This window comes from Panthera tigris, chromosome A2 (assembly GCF_018350195.1).
Source record: "Panthera tigris isolate Pti1 chromosome A2, P.tigris_Pti1_mat1.1, whole genome shotgun sequence".
In the NCBI taxonomy this organism is placed as follows: Eukaryota; Metazoa; Chordata; class Mammalia; order Carnivora; family Felidae; genus Panthera; species Panthera tigris.
In genome coordinates this window covers 69,790,046-69,813,950 of record NC_056661.1, presented here as the reverse complement: position 1 = coordinate 69,813,950, position 23,905 = coordinate 69,790,046, and the positions used below count along the sequence as shown (strand labels likewise).

Here is a 23,905-nt window from a genome sequence, read left to right as displayed (position 1 = left end):
GCCAGATCACAAAGCTAGTAACAGGACTACTAATTGGAAGATAGAGATTTGAATTCAGTCTTTTCCAGCTCTGAAGTCTACATTCATTCCTCTAAGCCATACTGCCTTCCAGAGATTTTTGTTTTTACATTACCTGCACAAGTCCCTCTATGGAGGCAACAAGAATTAACTATAATGTTTAATGATTAAGGGACCTAGTTACATGAAGTTTAAATTAAAAACTCTTTGTTTCAACATTTGCTATTGAAAAGCTTTAATATATGAGCAAAGTATCATGAACAATTGCATGAAAATCACCAAAGAAAGCACCTTGTGCTTATCACCAGTGTAGACTGGTCAGACTTTATTGAAACTCTTGTAGCACTCTGTAGCACTGGGATGTGCTGCTGAAGGACAGAGCCCATCGCCACAGCAGCTAAGCAGTGCCTAGAACTGAGTAGACCTTCAGGAGGTGTTTGAATGAGGAGATAGAGAATTACTGCTGTGAGTAAGAGGAGCTTTGAGGCCATCACCTTTGTATATTATTTTCTTATAGCACAGATATCCATGGACAAAGAACAAGACACCAAAGCATACACCATAGATTTCTTGCTAACTGCAAAGGAAAGAAAAAAAAAAAATGTGCCTTTACAATGAAGAGCTCTGTTGTTTTCATCCTAACCGAATGATTGCTGATATGGGTCAGTCTGATGATACATACCATCTGATGTGATGTACACAGTGTCAATCATATAATTGAGACTTACAGGACATGCAAGGATAAAGGAGCAAATTAAATGGCACTGTAAAAAATCAAGCAAACTAGAATGTGGAACATGCTACAAAATAACAGGCTAAATTTTCTCAGAAAGGTAATATCCTGCACATAGTGACTTCCTTCCAAAGTGTAAATATAGAAAGGAGGGGAAAAGAGTACACTTTACACTAGAGAAACCAAACACTACCTTAGCTAGTTGATCAAAAGTAACATCAGCAGTGGTAAGTTATGATAACAGGATGTATTCTTGACATGATATGATGAGAATGGTTCATTACCTCTGTAGTTTTCCTCCCCTATCCATAACCCCAGTGTGATCATGAGAATAACATCAGAAAAATCCCAGTTGAGGGGCATTCTACAAAATTCCTGGCCAATACTCTTCAGAACTGTCAAAGTCATTAAAAAACAAAGGAAGTTTAAGAAACTTTCTAACCCAAGAGGAGCCTAAGGAGATATGATAACTAAATGTGATGTGGTATCTGGAAACAGAAAAAGCACATTAGGTGTAAACTAAGGAAATCTGAACAAAATATGGACTTTAGTTAATTAAAAATAATAAGCTTAGTTTTTTAAAAACTAAGGATAAGTGTTATATTAGAGCCTTGGTATTATCTCCATTAGCAAGCACAATCTGGGTGGATATGTTTAGATCATTAATGGCTTTTAAAAAGAAAAAGGTTCTTAGCAATGAAACTGACATTTTTTTCTCTAGGCAAGTATTTATAACTCAGAGCGTTTATTAAGCAGTTTTTACACAATAGTTATTATGTATGAGATACCGTACTTATTAACAATAGAGATAATAAAAAGATGACCCTTGCTTTTGAGGAGCCCACATTGCCATATGTTCACAACTAGGTAAGATTAATCTGCTGAAAATGAGTTGAAAATGTAACTATAACATTTACATTGTAGCCCAGGGAAGTAATAATTTTATTCAACTTGGAATACCTAAATGCAATATCAGTTTGTATGGCAAAAGTTAAGGATAATTTGGGAATAATGTCAGCAAGATGGTGGAATAGGAAGCACTAGGACCTCATTCTGCCGTGGAGACACTGACTTAAGAGCAATATATAGACCATATTGCCTTTGTGAGAATTCCAGAAACAATTTAAATGGTTGTAGTCACCCAGGCATACACAAAGCCAAGAAGAGCTGCGTTGAAGCCGGTAACAAGGTTCATTGCATTTGCTCACCTTCACCCTGGCAGAACAGGGTGTGATCAGGACAAAACTCCCAAGTCTTAGCTTCTCCCTTGGGGGAAGAAAGATGAGTGGAACCTGCATCTAGTGTTCTGGTTTTGCAAGGGCTGCTTGAGAGACTGGTTTCTATCTCTCTTGACTTGGGGTGCTGAAGGAAGCAGTAGTGTACTTTAGATGCGAGATTAGAGGCTGCCAAGAACAAGGCAAACTCTGTGATTTGTTATAGCAACAGAGAGACTGCAGTACTGCATAAAGAAACCAGGGTGAGCAAGATATTAGGTTTTTGAGAACAGGGGCAAACCTCTTTCACTTGGAAATTATACACATAATCCCAGAGAAGATACATCCCCAGGAAGGATTTGAGAGGCTCGTTGAATTGCTAGCCTGCCTGGAGAAGGTCTTTCCTTACAAAAAGTCAGTCTGTAAAGACTGGGAGAAGTGGCTGTTTTTCCAAATATTCAGATCTCAACAAGTGATCACAAGGCATAAAAAGAAACAAGGAAAAATTGGCCTCTTAAAGGAACAAAATGAATCTCCAGAAACTAATCCTAAAGAAATAGAGAACTATGAATTATCTGATAAAGAATTCAAAGTAACTCTAAAAGATAGCTAAAAGAGGACACAGACAAGTGAATAAAATCAGGAAAACAGTGCATGAACAAAATGAATATATCAACAAAGAGCTGTAAACTATAAAAAACAAAAAAATTCTAGAGATGAAGAATAAAATGACTGAATTGAAAAATGTGCAAGGGTTCAACAGCAAACTTGATCAAGTGAAAGAATTGGTACATTTGAAGATGGGTCATTTGAAATTTGAGTCAAAGGGGCAAAAAGAAAAAGAATGAAGAAAAGTGAAGAAAGCTTAAGGGATTTATGGTACACCATCAAACAGATCAATATATGTATTATACAAGTCCCAGAGGGAGCAGTGAGCTTATGTGGAATAATCATGGCTGAACACTTCCCAAATTTGAGGAAGGAAATGGAATACAAATTGAAGACACTTAATGAACTCCAACTAGAGTAATTCCAGAGATCCACACCAAGACACATAATCACACTGTAAAGACCATAAAGGCAGAATCTTGAAAAAGGCAAGAGAAAAGTGACTTCTCAAGGAGCTCCTAATAAGCTTATCAGCAGAATTCTCACCAACCTTGTAGGCCAGAGGGAGTTGGATGATATATTCAATTTGTTGAAAGAAATACAACTGCCAACCAAGAATACTATATTCATCAAAACTGTTCTTCAGAAATGAAGGTGAAATTAAGACTTTCCTGGAAAAACAACAACTGAGGGAATTAATCACTACTAGACTTATTCTACAAAAAATGCTAAAGGGAGTCATTTAAACTGAAGCAAAAGGATTTTAAACAGCAATTAATCATATGAAAATAAAAAGTACTCTGGTAAAGGGAAACATAAAAAGAAATATAGAATCTTGTAGTATTTTGTTGGTTCATAAATCATCAAACAATTTTTTTAATGTTTATTTTTGAGAGAGCAAGAGCATGAGCAGGGGAGGGGCAGAGAGAGAGGGAGACACAGAATCCGAAGCAGGTTCCAGACTGTGAGCAGTCAGCACAGAGCCTGTGTGCAGCTCAAACTCATGGACCATGAGATTATGACCTGGGCCGAAGTTGGACATTTAACTGACTCAGCTACCCAGGCACCCCAATCATTTTTAATTCTAGTATGAAATTGGAAAGACAGAGCATAAGAAATAACTATAAATCTATGTTAATGGATATACAATATAAATAGATATAATTTGTGATATGAGTAAAATAAAGTGGGAGGTTGGAAATGTAAAGGAATAAAGTTTTTGTATACAGTTGAAGTTTTTATTAGTTTAAGGTAGATTACTATAATTAGAAGTTTTATTTAATCCCCACAGTAACCACATGAGATGTGCAAAAGGAAATGAGAAAGGAATCAAAACATGTCACCAAAAAAAAAAAATCAACAAAACACAAAAGAAGGCAGTAAGAGAGGAAAAGAAGGACAAAATACTGCAAGAATTTATAGACAACAGTTAACAAAATGGCAGTAGAAGTTTTTTTTTCTGTCAGTGATTACTTCAAATGTAAATGGTTAAACTCCCTAATCAAAAGACTTAGATTGGCTCAGTGGATTAAAACAAAACAAAAACAAGGTCCAACTGTATACTGTCTACAAGAGACTTCAGATCTAAAGACACATATGCACTAAAAGGATGGAAAAAGATATTCCATGTGAATAGTAACCAAAAGAGCAAGAAGACATAAATTTATCAAACAAAATAGGCTTTAAATCAAAAAGTGTCATAAGAGATGAAGAAGGACGTTATATAATGATAAAAGGGTCAGTTCACCTAACATTAGAGCTCCCAAATGAATGAAGCAAACATTGTTGAAGGGACACAATAATAGGAGACTTCAGTACTCCACTTTGAGTAATGGATAGGAAAACCAGCCAGAAGGTCAATATATGAAACAGAGGACTTGGACAACACCAACTGAACAGACATATAGAGAATACTTCATCCAATAATAGCAGAATACACATTCTTCTCAAGCACACATAGATCGTTCTCCAGGATAGACTGTATGTAGGCCACAATAAGTCTTAACAAATTTAAAAAGATTGAAATCATGCTAAGTGTCTTTTCAGAACACAGTGGAATGAAACTAGAAATCAACAGCAGAAGAAAAACTGGAAAATCCACAAATACATGAAAATTAAACAGTATACTGTTAGTTAGCCAATGGGTGAAGGGAAAAATCACAAGAGTGATTAGAAATATCTTGAGAAAATGAAAGTGAAAATGCAGCATACCAAAATATGTGGGATATAGTAAAAACAGTACAAAGAAGAACATTTATGGTGGTAAACACATTAAACAAGAAGGAAGATCTCAAGTCAACAACCTAACTTTACACCTCAAGGAACTAGAAGACTGAACTAAATCAAAAGTTAGCAGAAAAAAAGGAAAATAATAAAGATTAGAATAGAAATAAATAAATAAATAAATAAATAAATAAATAAATAAATAAATAAATAAATAAATAAAGATTAGAATAGAAATAAATAAATAAATAAATAGAAAAACAATAGAAAATTTCAAAGAAACTAAAGCAATTGATTTTTGAAAAGATTTAAAAAATTGACAAACTCTTAGCTAGATTAACTAGGAAAAAAAGATTCAAATAAACTCAGAAGTGTAAAGGAGACATTATGACATGCCACAGAAATAAATGTATTACAGGAGACTACTATGAACAAGTATACTCCAACAACTGGATAACATAGAGTAAGTGGATAAGTTCCTAAAAACAGACAAAATACCAACTGAATCATAAATTCTGTACATACCTATAACTAGTAAGAAGACTGAAACAGTAACTTCCTAACTAGAAAAGCCCAGGATCAGATGGCTTCACTGGAAAATACTACCAAACATTTATAGAAGTAACAACAATTCTACTCAAAACTTTCCAAAAAATTAAAGAGGAAAGAACACTTTCAGACTTATATGAGGCCAGCATTGCCTGATACCAAAGCCAGACAAAGTTAACTACAAGAAAAGTAAAGACCAGTATATCTGGTTTCTGCAGATGCAGAAATTCTCATCAGAATGTTAGCAGCCTAGATTCAGCAGGACCAAGTGGGATTTATTCCTGGGATGCAAGAATTGGGTCAACATATGAAAACAAAGAATGTGATATACCACATTAAAAGAATGAAGGACAAAACCCACATGATCACCTCAGTTGTTGCAGAAAAATGCATTTGACCAAATTCGGCGCCCTTTAATGATAAAAACATTCAACAAACTAACAATAAATAGAAGGAAACTACCTCATGATAATAAAAACTATATATGACAAACTGCAAAACATTGCTGAAAGATATTGAGGTGACTGCTTCAAATACACAGACATCAATGCAAAAGCCATCAGAAATAGGAAAAAAACAAGCATGACATTATCAGGAACACAATAATTTTCTAATAACTGACACAAAAGAAGTGGAAATCTACAAGTTACCTGAAAATTCTAAATAATTACTTGAAGGAAGCTCAGCATGATTCAAGAGAACAATAAACAAACTCAGGAAAACAATGTATGAACAAAATGAGAAATCATAAGACATAAATACATACATTTTGGAGCTTAAGCATATAAGTGAATGAAATGAAAAATTCAGTAGAGAGCTTCAACAACAGGCTCAATCAGGTAGAAGAAAGAATCTATGCATGTGAAGACAGGTCTCTTGATATTATCCAATCAGTGGGAAAAAAGAAATTAAATTGAAAAAGAGCAAAGAAAGTGTATGTGAATTATGGGACAACGTCAATTGAAACAATATTCACATTATGGGAGTCCCAGAAGGAGAAAGGAGAGCAAAAGACAGGGAAAACTTATTTGAAGAAATAATGGCTAAAAACTTTCCAAAACTAGGGAGAGATACAGTCATCCAGGAACATGAAGCTCAAGTGTCCCCAAAATGATTTAATCCAAAGAGATCACATTGTAGTCAAGCTCTCAAAAAAATCAAAGAATTCTAAAAGCAGCAAGAGAAAAAAGACTCACCACATACAAGGGAATCCTGATACAGCTGTCAGCAGACTTCTCAGCAGAAGGCCCAGCAGGCCTTCCATGTGCTCAAAGAAAAACACAATCAACCAAGAATACTTCAGAACTGTCAATCACAAACTTTAGAAATGAAGGAGAGATAAAGTCTTTCCCAAGCAAATAAAAGCTGGGGTAATTTATCATCATTAGATCTGCCTTATAAGAAATGCTAAAGGGAGTTCTTCAAGCTGAAAGGATGTGAATTAATAACATGAAAATATATGGAAGTATAAAATTCACTGTTAAAGGTAAATATATAAATATATAGTTAATTTTCTGCATATTGCAATAGTGACCTCTAGCACATAGGTTAAAAGACAAAAGTGTTACCTATCAATGATGTAAATGACTTACATTCTCCACTAAAAGACATAGGGTGGCTCAATGAATTACAAAAAAAAAAAAAAAAAGATCCAAGTATATGGTGCCTATAAGAACACTCATAGACCAAAACTAAAAGGATGGAAAAATATTCTATGCAAATAGAAACCAAAAGAAGCTGGAGTAGCTATACTGATATTAGACAAAATAGACTTTAAGTGAAAAGCTGCAGCAAGAGATAAGATAAAGGGATCAATTCACTGAGAGGTTGTAACAATAGTAAATTTTTAGGCATCCAATAGGGGCACCTGGGTGGCTCAGTTGGTTGAGCTTCAGATGTTGGGTCAGGTCATGATCTTGCACTTGATGAGTTTGAGCCCTGTGTCAGGCTCTGTGCTCACAGCTCAGAGCCTGGAGCCTGCTTTGTACTCTGTGTCTCCCTCTCTCTCTGCCCCTCCCCAGCTCATGCTGTGTCTTTCTCTGTCTCAAAAATAAACATAAACATTAAGAAATATATATATAGACATCCAGTATTGGAACACCTAGATACATTAAATAGTTTATAGATCTGAAGACAAAAGTAGATAGCAATGCAATAATAGAGGATTTCAATACCTTGCTTTCAACAATGGATAAATCATCCACATAGAAATATAATATGGAAATAATGGATTTGAATTACACTTAGACCAAATGGACCCAATAGACATGTACAGAGTACAGAGCATTTCAACCACCAACAACAGAATATACATTCTTCTCAAGAATGGAACATGGAACATTCTTCAGGATAGATCATATGTTAGGCCACAAACAACTGTTAACAAATTTAATAAGAGTGAAATCTTATCAAGTATTTGACCACATGATATGGTATAAAAGTGAATAATAGGAAAGCTGGAAAATTCATAAATATGTAAACCACACACTTCTGAAAAAACAGTGGGTCAAAAGAAGAAATCGAAAGGGAAATTTAAAAAAAATCTTGAGATGAACGAAAATGGAAACAAACATACCAAAAATTATTGCATCTAGCAAAAACATTTCTAAGAGGAAGATTTATAGCGGTAAATACTTATATTAAGAAAAGAGAAAGATCTCAAACAACCTAATTTTACATTTCAAGGAAGTAGAAAATGAACAAAGCAGAAGAAAATAATAAAGATTAGAGCAGAAATAAATGAAATAGAGACTAGAAAGATGATGGAAAAGATAAATGAAACTGAGTTGGTTTTTTGAATAGAAATACAAAATTGACAAACCTTTAGCTGCACTTACCAGGAAAAAAAAAATGACTGGAATAAGTGAGGGAGGAAACAGTATAACTGATACCGCAGAAATACAAAGGATCATAAGACTACTATGAACAATTTTATGCCAAAAAATTAGATAACTTAGAAGAAATGGATAGATGCATAGAAATGTAATTTACCAAGATTTAATCATGAAGTAATAGAAAAATGGAACAGACCAACAATGAGGAAGGGATTAGATGATGATGATGACAATAATAAATAATAATAAATCCCAACATATAAATGTCCAGGATGAGATGGCTTCACAGGTGAATTCTACCAAACATGTAAAGAATTGTTACCAATCCTTCTCAAACTCTTACAGAAAATTGAAGAGGAAAGAACACTTTCGAACTCCTTTTATGAGGCCAGCATTACCAACATACCATGATCCAAGACAAGAACATTAAGAGAAAAGAAAATTACAGGTCAATATCCATAATGGACATAGATGCAGAATCTTCACCAAAATACTAGTGCCAAATTCTAGAACACATTAACAGGATCATACACGAGGATTTAATGATGTTCCTCCCTGGGATGCAAGCATCATTCAGCGTATGTAAATCATTAACATAATGAAGGATAAATATATCATCATCTCCATAGGTGCAGAAAAAGCATTTGGCAGTTCTTTTGTGATAAAAAAAAAAAAATCTGAACAAATTAGGTTTAGATGGGATGTTTCTCAGTATAATAATATATTGAAAAGCCCACAGCTAACCTCATACTTCGTGGTGAAACACTGAAAGCTTTTCCTCCAAGATCAGGAACAAGACAAGGATGCCCACTCTTATCACTGTGTTCTGTTTAACGTAGTACTGGAAGTCATAGAGCAATTAGGCAAGAAAGAGAAATAAAAGGCATCCAAATTAGAAAGAAAAAGTAAAATTGTCTCTGCAGATGACATGCTCTTATATGCAGAATACCCTAAAGACTCCACCAAAAAACTGTTTGAACTAATAAAATAAGCAAGTAAAGTTGCAGATACAAAATTAGCATGCAGAAATCATTTGTGTTTCTATATACTAACAAATTATCTGAAAGAGAAATAAGAAAGCAATCCCATTTGTAGTACCATTAAAAACAATAAAATACTTAGGAATAAATTTAACCAAGGAGGTGAAAGACATGTACACTGAAAACTGTAAGACATTGATGAAAGGGATTAATGAAGATCCAGCAATTGCACTAATAGATATTTACCCCAAGAATACAAAAATACAAATTCAAAGGGGTACATGTACCCTGAATGTTTATAGCAGCAGCATCTACAATACCCAAATTATGGAAACGACCCAAAGGTTCTTTGACAGATGAATGAATAAAGAAAATGTGGTATATTTATATACAATGGAATATTACTCAGCCATAAAAAAGAATGAAATCTTGCAAAAAAAGGACGTGGATGGAGCTAGAGAGGTTTATGCTAAGCGAAATAAGTCAGTCAGAAAAAGACAAATACCATATAATTCCATTCATATGTGGAATTTAAGAAACAAAACAAATGATCATAGGGGAACAAAAGAGAAAGAGAGGTAAACCAAACACACACTTTTAGCTATAGAGAACAAACACATGGTTACCAGAGGAGAAGTGGGGGGGGGGTGGGAATGGGTTAAATAGGTATTGAGGATTAAGGAGTGTACTTGTAATTGAGCACCATGTGTTATATGTTAAGTGTTGAATTACTAAATTGTACACCTGAAACATACAGTATAATGAAACTAACAATACACTGTATGTTAACTAACTGAAATTTAAATAAAAAATTTTTAAAAACAGATTGAAGAAGACACAACTAATTGGAAAGGTACCTCATGTTCTTGGATTGGAAGGATAGATATTTTTAAAGTTCATACTTTGTAAAACAATTTATAGATCCAGTGCAATCCCTAGCAAAATTCCAATGGCATTATTTTTATAGAAATAGTAAAACCATTCTGAAATTTGTGTGGAACCATAAGAGACCCTAAATACCAAAAACAATCTTGAGAATGAAGAATAAATCTGGAAGCATCACACTTCCTAAATTACAATTTATGATACAAAGGTATAGGAATCAAAACAGTGTGGCACTGGCATAAAATCAGGCACATAGACCAGTGGAACAGTATAGAGAGCTCAAACATAAACCCATGCATACGTGGTTAACTAATATTTGACAAGGGCACCAAGAACATACAGTGGGAAAATGGTAGTCTCTTCAATCAGTGGTGTTAGGAAAACTGGATATGCACATGTAAAAGAATGAAACTGGACTCCTGTCTTACATCAGTCACAGAAATTGTCTTGAAATGTGTCAGAGACATATGAAATCATAAGAAAAAGAGACTTACCTGACACTAAAACTCCTAAAAGAAAACATAGGGGGAAAATCCTTGACTTTGTTTTTAGCAGTGTTAGCTTGGATAAGACACCAACTTCACAGGCAAAGAAAGCTAAAATAAACATAAACACATCAAACTAAAGAGCTTCTACACAGTAAAGGAAATATTCAGTAAACTGAAATGGCAACCTATAGAATGGGAAAAAATATTTGCAAACTATATATGTCATAAGGGGTTAATATCTAAAATACAAAGAACTCACACAGCTAATAGGGGAAAAGCAAACAATCCAATTAGAAAATTGGCAGAGGAATTTAAGAGACACATTTCCAAAGAAGATATACAAACAGGTATGTCAACAGATGTATGAAGAGGAGTTCACGGTCACTAATCATCAGGCATACCAAAACCACAATGAGGTATCACCTCACATCTATTATGGTAGCTATTTTCAAACAATGAGGTAACAAATGTTGATAAGGATGTGGGGAAAAAGGAACTCTGATGTACTCTTGGTTGGAATGTAAACTGGCATATCCAAAATGGAAAACAGTATGACGGGTCTTCAAAAGATTAAAAACAGAACTGTCAGATGATCCAGAAACCCACTCCTGGGTATATATCTGAAGGAATTGAAATCAGTGCATCGAAGGGATAACTGCACACCCATGTTCATTGTAGCATTATTCACAATAACCAAGACATGGAAGCAACCCAAATGCCCATCAACAGATGAATGTTAAAAAAAAAAAAAAAAAAGATGTGGTACATATATAAACTGGAATATTATTCAGCAGTGGGAAAAGAGGATATCCTGCCATTTGCAACAACACGGATAAACCTTGAGCACATTATGCTAAGTGCGATAAGTCAGAGAAAGACAAGTACTATATGATTATCACTAATTTGTGGAATCTAGAAAGTCAAACCTATAAAAAAAAAATAGCCAGTGAAATGGTGATTACCACCAGGGAATAGGATGTGTGAGGGGTAAGATTCATAATGTTTAAGGGCACAAACTTGTAACAAGTAGTAAATAAGCCAGAGAGATATAAAAATAAATAAATAAAAATAAAAGGGAAATACTGAACAAAACATATTTGAACAAAAGAGCTTTCTTATACTTTAAGTTTTTCCTGAGTTTTGTTTTGTTTTGTGTACCTAGAGAGGTTGGTGATATGGAAGGAATATATATTTAAAAAAAAATAGTCATGTGGGATTAGTTGAAAATAAAGAACTATTGAAGAAGGGGAACCAGTTCTGGTATTTTATGAATCTTCTAACCTAGGTAAGAAAAAGCCACCAGAGCAAAAAAAATTAACAGCTTTCTTTTATAATCCAAAATTTTAGTTACGAATAATTATCTATCCACCCTCCAACCTGGGTAATTTGAAAAAGTCACTTGGTTCTTCCAGTTTTTGAAATAAAGAGTCTAATTTTAGCTTCTCTTCAGTCCTCAAAATTCCTTTTCTTCTCCTTGTTTCTTAGATTTTTATGCTGCACTGCCCCATTCTGGCTAGAAGAGAAGTTAGCACTCAGCTCAGATACTTCCCAGATCTCATCTTGCCTTTGGGGCAGGTAGATATCATGTTGCTTTCTTAGACTTTCATTTCTGTTGTAAGTTGAGAACTGACATCACCTCCAGATGGGGTGTGTAAGGGTATAGTGGTACCCCAGGTGGTTCTGCAGTCGCTGTGTCCTTCTGTGCTGGTAGAAGACAGACCTAGACTCTGGGATGCACATCTATACATGACTGATGATGACTGCCTTTTTTACTCCCATTTTTGTCATGACAGGAAAGGTCTTGCATGAGGAGCATGTTGAACTCTTGATGGAGGAGTTTGCATTCCTGAAAAAAGAAGTGGTGGGAAAAGACCTGCTAAAAGGGTCTCTCCTCTTTACAGGTCAGTTTGAGGTGGGATCACAGGTCATGTGTAACTGGTGAGGCCAGAAAGCTAACTAGGTTCTTTCCTAGTTCTCTAGGATGTTAATTTGGATTCATTTTTTCTAAAGACTGTCTGACTGAAGGCCAATTTAATATAATCTTCCCATGCTTCCACAAACAATAAAAATAGCCATTTTTTTTTCTTTCCTCAAATGAGATTTAAGTGCTTGGTGGACCTTAGGTAAAAGTATGTTAGAAATCTTAAGCTTACAAATGCTTCTGTCCCAACCTCTTAGATAGAATTTTCCTCATTAAATCTTAACAAATTGGAGACTATTTTTCCACAGGAGGTTGAACATGGACTCAGGTTCTTGGAGAGGAGAATATTTTTGTTCTCTTTGCAGAGTAAACAATATTCATAGCCCCTTTCTTCCTCCAACACGTTACAAGGACATGGGCAGCCCCCAGAATATTTGGTCTACACTATATATGATTATTTGCTCTATGTTGGTCATTATTTGAGGAGCTCCATTAGCAATAGGATATGAGCATCCTGGAGCCTCCTGCTCTTTGGATTGCCTTCTTATCTGGCTATATCCTAGAGTATTTGGAACCTTTCCTGAGGGCTTTCCTTATAGAAGCAAAACCTTGACATGGTCAGGCATTGCTAAGTGGTAAAACCATTTATCTCCTAATGAATTTTCAGAAAATAACAGTGAAACCCCTTTTTAAAATCCACCTTCATCTTTTAAAATAATGATAGAGTTGTAACAATAATAACCATGAACCTGTACAAGGAACTGTGCCACGTATGTGAATGTATTAATTAGTTCATGTTAATTCATATATGATAATCCTATAAAGTGAGTATTTATACCCCCATTATACACACAGAGAAAAGGAAGCTCAGAGAGGTGAATAGCTTCACAAAGTTGTCAAAAACAGCTTTGTTGGCAGAGCCAGATTGGAGCTCAGGCCTCTGACTTCATGGCTCAAACATTTGATGGCTGCTCTGTCCTCTCCAAAAAGCCCAAGAGCAGACAGTAACCAGCTGAGAGGGAGAAATCTTTCTTTTGTAACTTTGATATTTAGGTCCTAGTGACTTCAAACCATGTTGTCTATGAAACTTATAATTTTTTTTGCTTTTATTTATAGCTTGTTCTCTTTTTTAAAACATAGTCATAATATGAATTCCTTTCAAGTCAGTATCAAATTTGTAAGGAATTAGTTTATAAACAACGTAACAGGTTATGTAGCCTTTTAAGTTTGGGTTATGTTTAAAATTGGGGCTGGAGAGAGTCGGGAGCAATATCTTAACCACACGTATTTCTCACACAGATATTTTTTTTAATGTACTTTTGTGTAGGAGATTATGAAGACTAAGGAAACACTTAACACTGTATCAGTTTTTTTTTATATTGACATAGTTTATAGGTATTGCTGTTTTCTTCATAGCTATCATGGTGCCTTCACCCTATTGTCATTTACCCTATTGTTAGTTATATGGTATTTATAGGAATATAGGCTTGGGGGCCTAAAATATCTTGATTCTTTTTCTTTTATAAGACTTCTTTAAATCACTAACTGAAGAGGGTATGTATGTATGTGTGTGTATGTTTACTATATGTAAACCACATGTGCATAGTAGAAGCCTGAAATACTTTTATTATCCTATGGGCTAGATGGACTGCTGTTTCCAATAAGATGTTTTATTTTCCTAAGAAAATTGAATCAAGTAAACAAGAAAAAAGAGAAATGCTTCTATGAAGTTTTCATTCAGGCACCTAAATATTAGTAGTCATCTTGCATATCATGCTGTAAGGCAAGGTTGCTTTGTCTTGAGGACCTAGCCACACACCTGCCCACTTGCACCCTCAGCTCTCCAGCTATCAGTCCTTACTTCCCACTTCCCATGGTATTTGTGATTCCCCACAGCTGGCCCATTGGAAGAAGAGCGGTTTGGCTTCCCTGCGTTCAGTGGCATTTCTCGCCTGACCTGGCTGGTCTCCCTCTTTGGGGAACTTTCTCTTATATCCGCCACTTTGGAAGAGCGAAAGGAAGATCAACATATGAAAATGACTGTGTGCTTAGAGACAGAGAACAAACGGTAGGTTGTGAGAAACTGTGAGGAGGAAACTTGAGGACATTGTCATATGTTCACAAAGGTGAATCTAGACAGAGCCCAGAGGGCCTAGACCCCCAACCCCAACTCCAGAAGGACTGTCTGCTTTTGTAGACACAGTAGGTGCTGGGGTTTCACTTATGTTGCCTTATTCATCCTCACAGCAGCCTTGGAAGGTAAATAAGACGAACATGATCCCCTTTGCCAAGAAGTACATAGAGGCTTACAGAATTTGAGCAAGTTGCCTAAGCCACACAAGTGAGCAAGATCAGATGAAGTAACAGAAATCCAATTTACCCCTGAAACCTGAATTTTTTCCAACATTTTATTATGAATGTTTCAGACATATGGTAAAGTTGGAAGAATTTTGCAGTGAACACCCATACAACTACTACCTAGATCTTGCCGTTGACATTTTATCCTGCTTGCTTATCACGTGTCCAAATATCCATCCCTCATTGTGACTACAATTTAAGGTTCTGTTTCTCAGCTTTATCTTATACTGTCATACTATTCCCAAAGTGTTCTGATTCTTTATTTTTTATAACAAGTCTTTTAAAACAAAAGCATATTCATAATTCTCCTTGAAAAGCACTTGGGCTCTATAAAATATTTAAAATAACAAGTGTTTTGGAGTGTTTCTAAATGTGCTTCCAGCTGGTGGGGCTCTTGGTAGTAAAAGAAACAGACCATTGGGTATTTACAAAAAGAGAAAAGTATTTGGGTTCCTGAATGAAGCCTGATCTTTGTCCATTTTGAGGAGTTTCCTCTTTGCTGGGGAAAGGCAGAGGTCACAGATGAAGGAAGATAGAGCACGCGGAACCTGCAAGTGCTGCATTTGGAGTAATAGCACTAGCGGACCCTGACATTGTAAGTGTAAGAATTGCAGCTCTGGTCTGACCATCCCCACGGACAGGTGCTGTCCCCAGTAGCCAGAGCTAAACATAGCTCAGGGTGCTTCTGGAGCACAGAAAAGGGGAATGTGGAGAGGTCAGGTCATGCTTCTCAGAGGAAAGTGTGCTCTTCTCAGTCCTTGACAGGAAATAAGATGTGAGGGAAGCAGAGACTAACTCATTATTGCAAAGGCGGGGCAGGCATCAGATGAGAGGTTGGGACAGATGGCAAACAACATATTATAATAAGTTGTTAATTACATATAATACTTTCTACTTCACAGATTGTACTTTTACTGTCACACCACCACAATAGCATAGGTGAAGCTGTATATTTATTAGTCATGTCCACTGATTAGGAAATTGAAACAGGAAACATCCTTGATGTTTGGCATTTCCTCAGACTTTAAGACTCCATGTTCTATGGAAGGATATGAGAAATTTTCTTAGGTAGATCAGAACCTTTGGAATATCTCAAATTTCTTTTTGTTCCCTTTAAAAAAAAAAAATTATTTATTTTATTATTTATTTTATTTGAGAGAGAGGGATAGAGAGCACGAGCAGGGTAGAGGGGCAGAGGGAGAGAGAGAAGATCCCAAGCAGGCTCCATACTCTGCCTGGAGCCTGATGTGGGGTTCAATCCCACAACTTTGGGATCATGACCTGAGCTGAAATCAAGAGTCAGATGCTCGACTGATAGAGCCACCCAGGTGCCCCTGTCTCAAATTTATTTGTATCCAACGTTAAAGCAGTGAATAAACAGCATTAATGTTCATCTTTGTTATCAAATTCTGGAATGTTTTAAAGCGTGTACCATGTGCTTTTAAAACTAGCCATGAGCTGAAACTAATACAGTGTTAATGTCACCTACCTCAGTTAAGTAAAACAAAACTAGCCATGGAGATTAATGTTTTAGAAGTGAGACCAACTTTTTGATGATAGAGTTTGTAATAATTTATTTTTAAAAATTGGAGTCATAATCAAAAATTTTTAAATGATAGATTGAACACCTTAGTTTTACTAGTTTACTAATCTAACTACTATCTTTTAGACTCTGTCTGACCTGAATATGAATTTTTTATGTATGGGCTATCATTGATTTATACATGAATCATTTTATCATTTTAATGACTTCCAGAATAGACAACTTGGTGAAATGTAGCTCTTCAAAGCAAGTAAGTCCCTGCTTGGTTTACATGCCGCTTAGTATAGTGTCCTCTGTGACAGAGAAAGGCCATCTTATCCTGTAAATGCAGTTATGGCTTCTGACTGTGCTTGGGAAGAATGCTTGGGATCTGTGGGCTTCTTTTCTCTCTCTCCCCCAAAACTTGACTCAGTCTGCAGGCCTGAGTTTCAGCTTTCAACTATAAGTAGATGTCTTTCTAGGGTTGTTAACTGCACATTAGGAGCCTGTGCCAGTTGTTTCCAGACACAATTTTTTAAGTTATAGCTACCTTCAAACAATAGAGTAGAATAGAACAGAACCATAACTGGGAATAGGGAAGGGGGGGGGGGTGGGAGGTGGTGGGAAGCATGATTTTGAGAGGTCACAATAAAAGGACTAGCCAGACAGGGATCATTACTTGAATTCCTGTTGTGGAAGTGCTGGTGTTAGAGACTGTTTACTGAGTGCTTACTGTGTGCCAGGCACAGGCCTAGCCCTTTAACAAGGATTTTCTCATAGAATCTTTATGCGAACTCTCTAAGTGGGAATTATTATGATCACCTGGGAAACTGAGGTTCAGCACTGTTAAGAAACTTGCTAAAGGCACAGAACTAAGTGTTGTGTGAGAATCACACTTAGGCAGCCTGTCTCCTGTCCCCAGATTGTGACACCTTCTCCCCCAAACTGCATGGGAAGGGCACAAGAAAGGAAGGTCTTAGAAACCACATCAGGTCTCGTGTTTCCCTTGTTGCAGTCTTCACCTGCCAATGACGTAGGTGTCATTGTCTTAGAGCCCAAGGTCATCCAGATAACCCTAGTGCAGCTTAATTCTCAAGCCCGTGTTCTTTCCATCTTACCAACAGTTTTCACACTTTGTAAAAATAAACAATACTTTTTTAATCCAAATGTCATGTGGATAGTCAATGTATAGAAGAGTTACATGTTTCAGCTCTCCTGTCAAAGACAGCTGGTAGGAGTGTGGTCCCTGCCTGCTCATCCTTAAGAGCCTGGGAAGAGCAGTTAGAAATCACCACCTCCACCGGGTTTGCAGATGCAGGCTGAAACTCGGGATATGGATGTGGTTAAACACCTCCCTGTGGAAGGGGAGACCTAAGAAGCTTTTTGTTGGTAGTCTATGCCCAAGTTGACAAATGCAAATATTTGCAAATGAAAGTTCTTGCAGAGAGAAAGAGCGGAGGAGCGGTCTGTGAATTTAAAACTTGTGTTTTGGGTTGGGATGTCTGGAGCTAAGTGTTGTCCAAGCCCAGAACGTGTGTGGACAAGGTCCCATCCTCAGCCCTACTCTATTCAGTTGACAGTAAAGTGCCAACAGTCAGTATGCACACACCGGATAATGTATGGAAGTGTTTAATCACTATATTGTACGCCTGAAACTAATATATTGTACACTGTTAAGTAACTGGAATTAAAATAAAAACTTTTTTAAAAAGTTACAGATAAGACAGTCACAAGAAAAAACAAACATGTTCACACAAAATCATTGAGTGCATTCCCTTGCCTGATGGCAAAATTAAATGAAGGACTGTTTGGCCCTGAAGTTGGAAACAATCGCCCAAGGCCTTTGGGAGGCTGGTAGAGGTCAAGATGCCACCTGAGCCACTACATTGAGCAGCAGCTTCAGGGAAGATAGGTACAATATGCAGACCTGTTACCAGGTTCTCACGGGCTAGCAAACATCCACCTGCACTCTCTTGTAATCTCTAACATTTATGATTCTTTTGTCTTTGCAGTCCGCTCACATGGATTGAAGAGAAAGGACCTGGTCTAAAACGAAACAGACATTTAAGCTTCCATTTTAAATCTGGGTCCCTGGAGAATATGCCAAATGTAGGAGTCAATAAGAATATTTTCCTGAAAGATCAAAACATATTTGTCCAGAAACTCTTGGGCCAGTTCTCTGAAAAGGAACTGGCTGCTGAAAAGAAACGCATCCTGCACTGCCTGTGGCTTGCAGAAGAAATCCAGAAATACTGCTACTCAAAGAAGGAAGAGAAGGAAACATGCGGCACATCTAAGATGGGACCATAGTTTGCTTTTTATGAAGAGTTGACCTCTATCTCTATTCTTACAATTAAACATATCTTGGGCAAACAGGATTTGCTTACTGTCCCGAGCTGTGTTGGGAGTGATATTTGGGAGTTGGGACACATGTAATAGGGATGAGAGAACTAACCTTGGTAGAGCTGAGCCAAGTGCTTCGTATGCCTGATTTAATTTACTCTTCCCAACAACCCTATCAGATGGGTATTGCCAGGTTTGTTTTCATTAGCATATTGGAAAATTTTATTTGAAGTCACCCAGATAGTAAATATGAGAACCAGCCTTTAAATCTTACTCATGCACTGAACCACTGCAAAATAGCCTCTTCCCTGCTTTAAGGAGTTATGTTTCACCCAACAAACTGTCACTGGGCGAGTATGCTAGGTGCTAAGGATTCTAAAAATGAATAAGACATAGCCGCTTTCCTCGCTAACTTTGTCGAAAGCAAACCAGTCATACAAACTGGTCACTGTAATGTAATAGGTCCAGTAAAAGAGGTATGCCCCTGGTCATCTGGAGGAAGGTTTGGGGAAAACCTACAAACCAAATCTTCATAACTAGGTTAGTTGTGTACAGGTGAGAGGAGGGCTTTTCTTGGCAGAGTGCTGACATGAGCAAAGAGAAGGAAGTGAGAAACAAGCTGGCGAGTACCCTGGGAACAGTGTTGCTAGAGCATTGTGTCTGGAGGAGGGAGTCCCACAGATTAAATCTGTTGGGTCCCTATAAGCCAGATCAAGGAGCTAGGGTCTTATTTCTTAGGCACTGAAGGCTCTTATTTAACAGGGGAGTGGCATGGTCAGTTTTCTAGTTTAGAAATGAAAACTTCCAGGAGGAAATGAGACTTGAGGCCAAGGAGGAGGCATCCCGTTAAGAGCCAACAAATGTGTTCATACTTGCAGCCCTTGGCTTATCTAGACTCACTGCTTCTGTTGAGACACAGCTGACTTGAGGCAGAGCTGATTCCCAGGAATCTTCCCTTTCATTTCATTGGTTGTCCTGTTGCATTTTCTTTGAAGCTTGTGTTAGATTTCTTGCCTTTGTGAATGTCTCCCTCTTGCTTTTTGCCTACTACCTTCCCATTGTGAGGTTTAGGAGCTGGGAAGTCATTGGTGTCAGCACTCTATTTTCTACCTCGATTTCCATGATTCTGTCACCATATACCTCAAGGTAGGAACCAAAACTCCTTAAGGTTGTTCTTTTATTTGCCATATAAAACAGTTTAATAAATATTGGTCAGTTGGTTCTCTTGTTTTATTATTCACATCAAATATCCTTTGTGGCCAGGAAATATTGTATCTATTTTTGTGTGTTGTACAGCATCTAGCATGAGGCAAATATGTGATTAGAATGTAGTGCAATGGCATCTCCCATTTGGGCCTGATAACTCTGGTATTTCAAAAATATTGGCCGTATTTGGTATTAGAGGTGGGGGTGGGTGCCAAAACCAGAGCTGGATAGTAAAGTGGTATAAACTGGTTTTATTTAATTAAGACTTGTGATAGATGAAAACAGATCTCAGTATAGAACCAGGCTCAATTCCAAATTGTATTTTCAGTGGATGGAAAATTACTAAGAGGAAACATGGGGAGGGAATTCTGTCTAAACCAACTTGATAAGGTTCTTGCTGAAGGCAGGCCAGTGTACTCAAATACCAGGGCTGGGGGACAAGGGATTTGATCAGATATTGATTCTCATGGAACTGACTTAAGAGTTTTGCTAAATTGGGTGATGCAAAGACAGACGTGGAAATCCAAAGTTTGAGGCCTAGTTTGAGAAGAGGGTTCAGAGGAGCCTGACTAAAAGTTTGGTCAAAGTCTTTGTCATGGGTTATGTGATTACTAATTGATGACTACTCATCTTAAGCTTGTTTTGTGTGTGGTCAAGAGATTAAAATGAAAACATCCATTAGTTTTACTAATTGGTAAGAATTGCAGAAGGAGAAGGAAAAGATGGGAGAAAATAGAATCTGGAGAGATGGAGCAGGAGTCCTTCCTCTGCTATTTACAACTGCCCTCATCATCCTTTGGGGCTACTGGAGCCATTCTGGCCCCAGCCAACTGCAGCATTTCCCAAATACTCCTTCCTCTGAAACCCCACCCCCACCCCCACCCCCAATCATCACTGTCTTCCAGAGCTTCACTGAAGTAAAGCCACAAGTATCCCCTGCCATTTGTTTACCCAAAATATGGTGACCTTTGTTTTTTCCTTTGACTTTCATAGAAGGCTTAGTGAGAAAAGAGGGATTTGAGGTCTGAGATTTCAGAACAAATTAGGCTTTTTGTCCACCTAGAAGAAAAAAGCCCTTTATCCCACTGTACTAATGCTTTGTGTTAGAGGGTCTTCTGGAAGGAAAGTAACATAGTAGTGCCCTTGATCCCTCTCTGCTCCTCACCCACTTCTGTGGTAGGAGCAACCTGCCTTTAGTGATAAAGCTGAAAAAGAAACTAAGCAGCAAAGCCCAACCTCCCTCTAGGTGCACCTGAATTCTCCATTTGTCCATGTGGTAGGTGACAGGGGTAGGCTCTTCCTCTGTAGTGGGGTGGCTTGAAGCTTTGAAAGAAAGTTACTCTAAGAGCAGAGTAGCAAACCTATTTGGCTTTGGATCCCAGCTACATTTCCCAATCTTTGTCATAATAAAGCTGGTACTTTTTTAAAAAACTTAGTCTCTCTCCTATGTTTATAGCTGAATTGGTCCCCAGAATCGGGAAGGAGAAAAAGGAATGCACCTTGCTGGCACCTTAAATCCTAACAATAGATTCTCTCCTTAGGGTTTACTGCCTGAAGGAATCAAGTGGAAAAAAAGAGGGTGGGGAGGAAACATTTTAGTCAATGGCTCTACCGTTCCTCAAGAGAGGGCTTCTGTTTGGGAAATTCCTTGCTAAGCCAGTCCATAAGTAGTGGTGGTGTTGGAGATGGAGGGGGATTGACTGTAATAAAAGGAGAAGCTTTGGGAACCTAGGCTGATGGGTTGAAGGGGAAAAAAATAGACACTCCTCTCTGCAAAAGTAATTAATAGGATTTAATGGGAAAGAAGGGAATAAGAGGTCTAGGATAATGAAGCCCTTGATACTCAAAATGTGGTGTGCTGACCAGTAGCCTTGGCTTTGGCATGGCCTAAAAACTTGTTAGAAATGCAAATTCTGAGGCCCACCTTAGACCTACTGAACCAGAATCTGCATTTTAGATTGCATGGTGATTCCTGTGCATATCAAAGTTTCTTGGAGCTTGTGGACTAGTAAGGAAGAAAAGTGTTACTCATAATGTTAAAGCACAGCTATGAATAATGCTAAAGGAGGATTTTAAAATCTTGTTCTAGGGAGAGTTTTTCTAGTCAAGAATTTAGGAAAACCTTCCCTAAAGAATGCATTGAAATCTGAACGTTGAGAAAGACTTTTGGCAAGTGTAGGCAGACAAGGATGTGGAGAACATTTCAGGTGGAAGGAATAGCACATGCAAAACCCTTATGTCCAGCTATGCCTGAGGCCAGCAATACCCCTGGATGTTACAGGTGTGGGCACCTTAAATTCCCTCTTGTTAATTCCATTTGGCTTTTCTAAACCTACCCTTTTTTTTTTTTTTTTAAGTTGTGAAATGAGAATGGGCTACTAACATTGGAGAGTCTCTTTTACTGACTTCAAAAAAGTATATTACTATTTATTAAACAAGCAATATCCGGGCCTGATGCTAAGAGGCTTACATACCTTACTCCATTTACTTTTTATAATTCCTAATAAAAGGCCATATGCAGTAAGCACTTTTCCTTCATCTTTTTTTTTAACACATGAGGCTCAGAATTTAAGCTGCATGGCTGAGTTCCTTTACCTAAGTCAATGCAAAGTGCAGTCTACATGCTAGGTCCTGTGGCCCAGTCCCTATTTGTGTAGTTTTATGGGTAACACAGCATGCTCATTTATTTATGTATTGTGTATTAATGCTATCATGCTACAAAGGCAGAGTTGAGTAGTTGTGACAGACACCGTATGGCCCACAAAGCCTAAAATATTTATAGTCTGGCCCCTTAGAGAAAACATTTGCCAGTCCCTGTTCTAGGTGGGAGCTCAGGTCTCTCTGAGGAAAGGACTAGGGTACAGCAGTCCAATTCTGTGGGAACCTGGAATTATGAATAATTCCCCTTTGCTTAGACAACAGCTACAGAAGAAAAGGCTTCAATGTTTTTCCATAGACAGTTATGTTACCAGTGGGTTTCTCCAGAGTTGCATACTATCATAAATGCTCAGTTGGCCTTGGCTCTCTATCAGTGACTCACTGTGTTCTGAGATACTGTAGAAATGCTCTACATTTGTTGGAAGTCTTTGAGAGCCTAGAGGCTTCGGGAATTGGGTTGGTGAGGATTTGGGATAGGGAAGGATATGTCAGAGCACTGTACACTGAGTCTAGAGTCCAAGCACAATATCAGTCTTTGTTGGACACCCAGAGTCTTCATTTGGAATCAAAGGAGTCATTGTCCTGGCAACCTGAGGATGCCCATGAGCAAAGACTATATACTGGGGATGGACAGAGTAAGGGGAATGGCTGAAGCCTGAGTTCCCTTGCACAGTCCTGGAGTCTGTAGGTCCTGAGCTTTATCCTGGGACCTTAAAGGGCCACTACCTTCCTCTCAGTCACATAAAAGTGCTGATTTTGTTTGGGGATCTTCATGCCTGTGGCTCCAGTGCTAGTGCTGGACATCAGGGAACAGGCAGCCTCCAGTGTCAGTGGTGTCCACTGAGTTTTGCTGGAGAAACTGGACCAGGGAAAGGTCATTCAGAGGTCATTCTGGATACAACAGGAATCTCCCATTACTAGCAGCTATCTCCACAGATTAAGCTGGTCAAAATCTAGATGGAGTGTTCCATGGTCTTTCTATTTCTTCGTTCAGTAACTGTCCCAAGCACTCACCTTGTGCTTGGGGATCTGGTGGGCCTAAGTGCAAGGCTTACAATGACAAAGTGGTCCCTGCCTGCCAGGTATTCACATTTTGGAGGGGGAGATGAACAAAGGTATGAAAGACATGTGAAAAAAAAAAAAAAAAAGCCAGAAATATAATTGTGAAAAGAATGAGTGTGATGTGAGGACAGGTTGGGGAGTCACTGGAGTATATGAAAGGCTGCACTGAGGTGACATTTACTGGAGCCAGAATGACAAAAGGAATCCACACTGCACATGTCTGCAGTGTGTCAGGGAGAAGATATTGCTGGTGCAGAGAATAGGAGACAAAATTGTGTTTGTCCATTAGAAACATTAGAAAG

At 37.6% G+C, this 23,905-nt stretch overlaps 1 protein-coding gene across 9 annotated transcripts in view; it reads left to right on the top strand.

Moving 5' to 3' along the window:
• Positions 1-18,725, top strand: part of BLVRA (biliverdin reductase A) — a 49,340-nt gene extending 30,615 nt beyond the window's left edge. For all 9 annotated transcript variants that reach the window (XM_007094779.2, XM_042963506.1, XM_042963520.1 and 6 more), the window contains 3 exons: positions 12,327-12,434; positions 14,351-14,522; positions 18,347-18,725. In XM_007094779.2, coding sequence (XP_007094841.2) covers positions 12,327-12,434; positions 14,351-14,522; positions 18,347-18,644 — 578 coding nt within the window. In that variant the 3' untranslated portion in view covers positions 18,645-18,725. The remainder of the gene's footprint in view (positions 1-12,326; positions 12,435-14,350; positions 14,523-18,346) is intronic.
• The last annotated feature ends 5,180 nt before the right edge of the window (positions 18,726-23,905 follow it).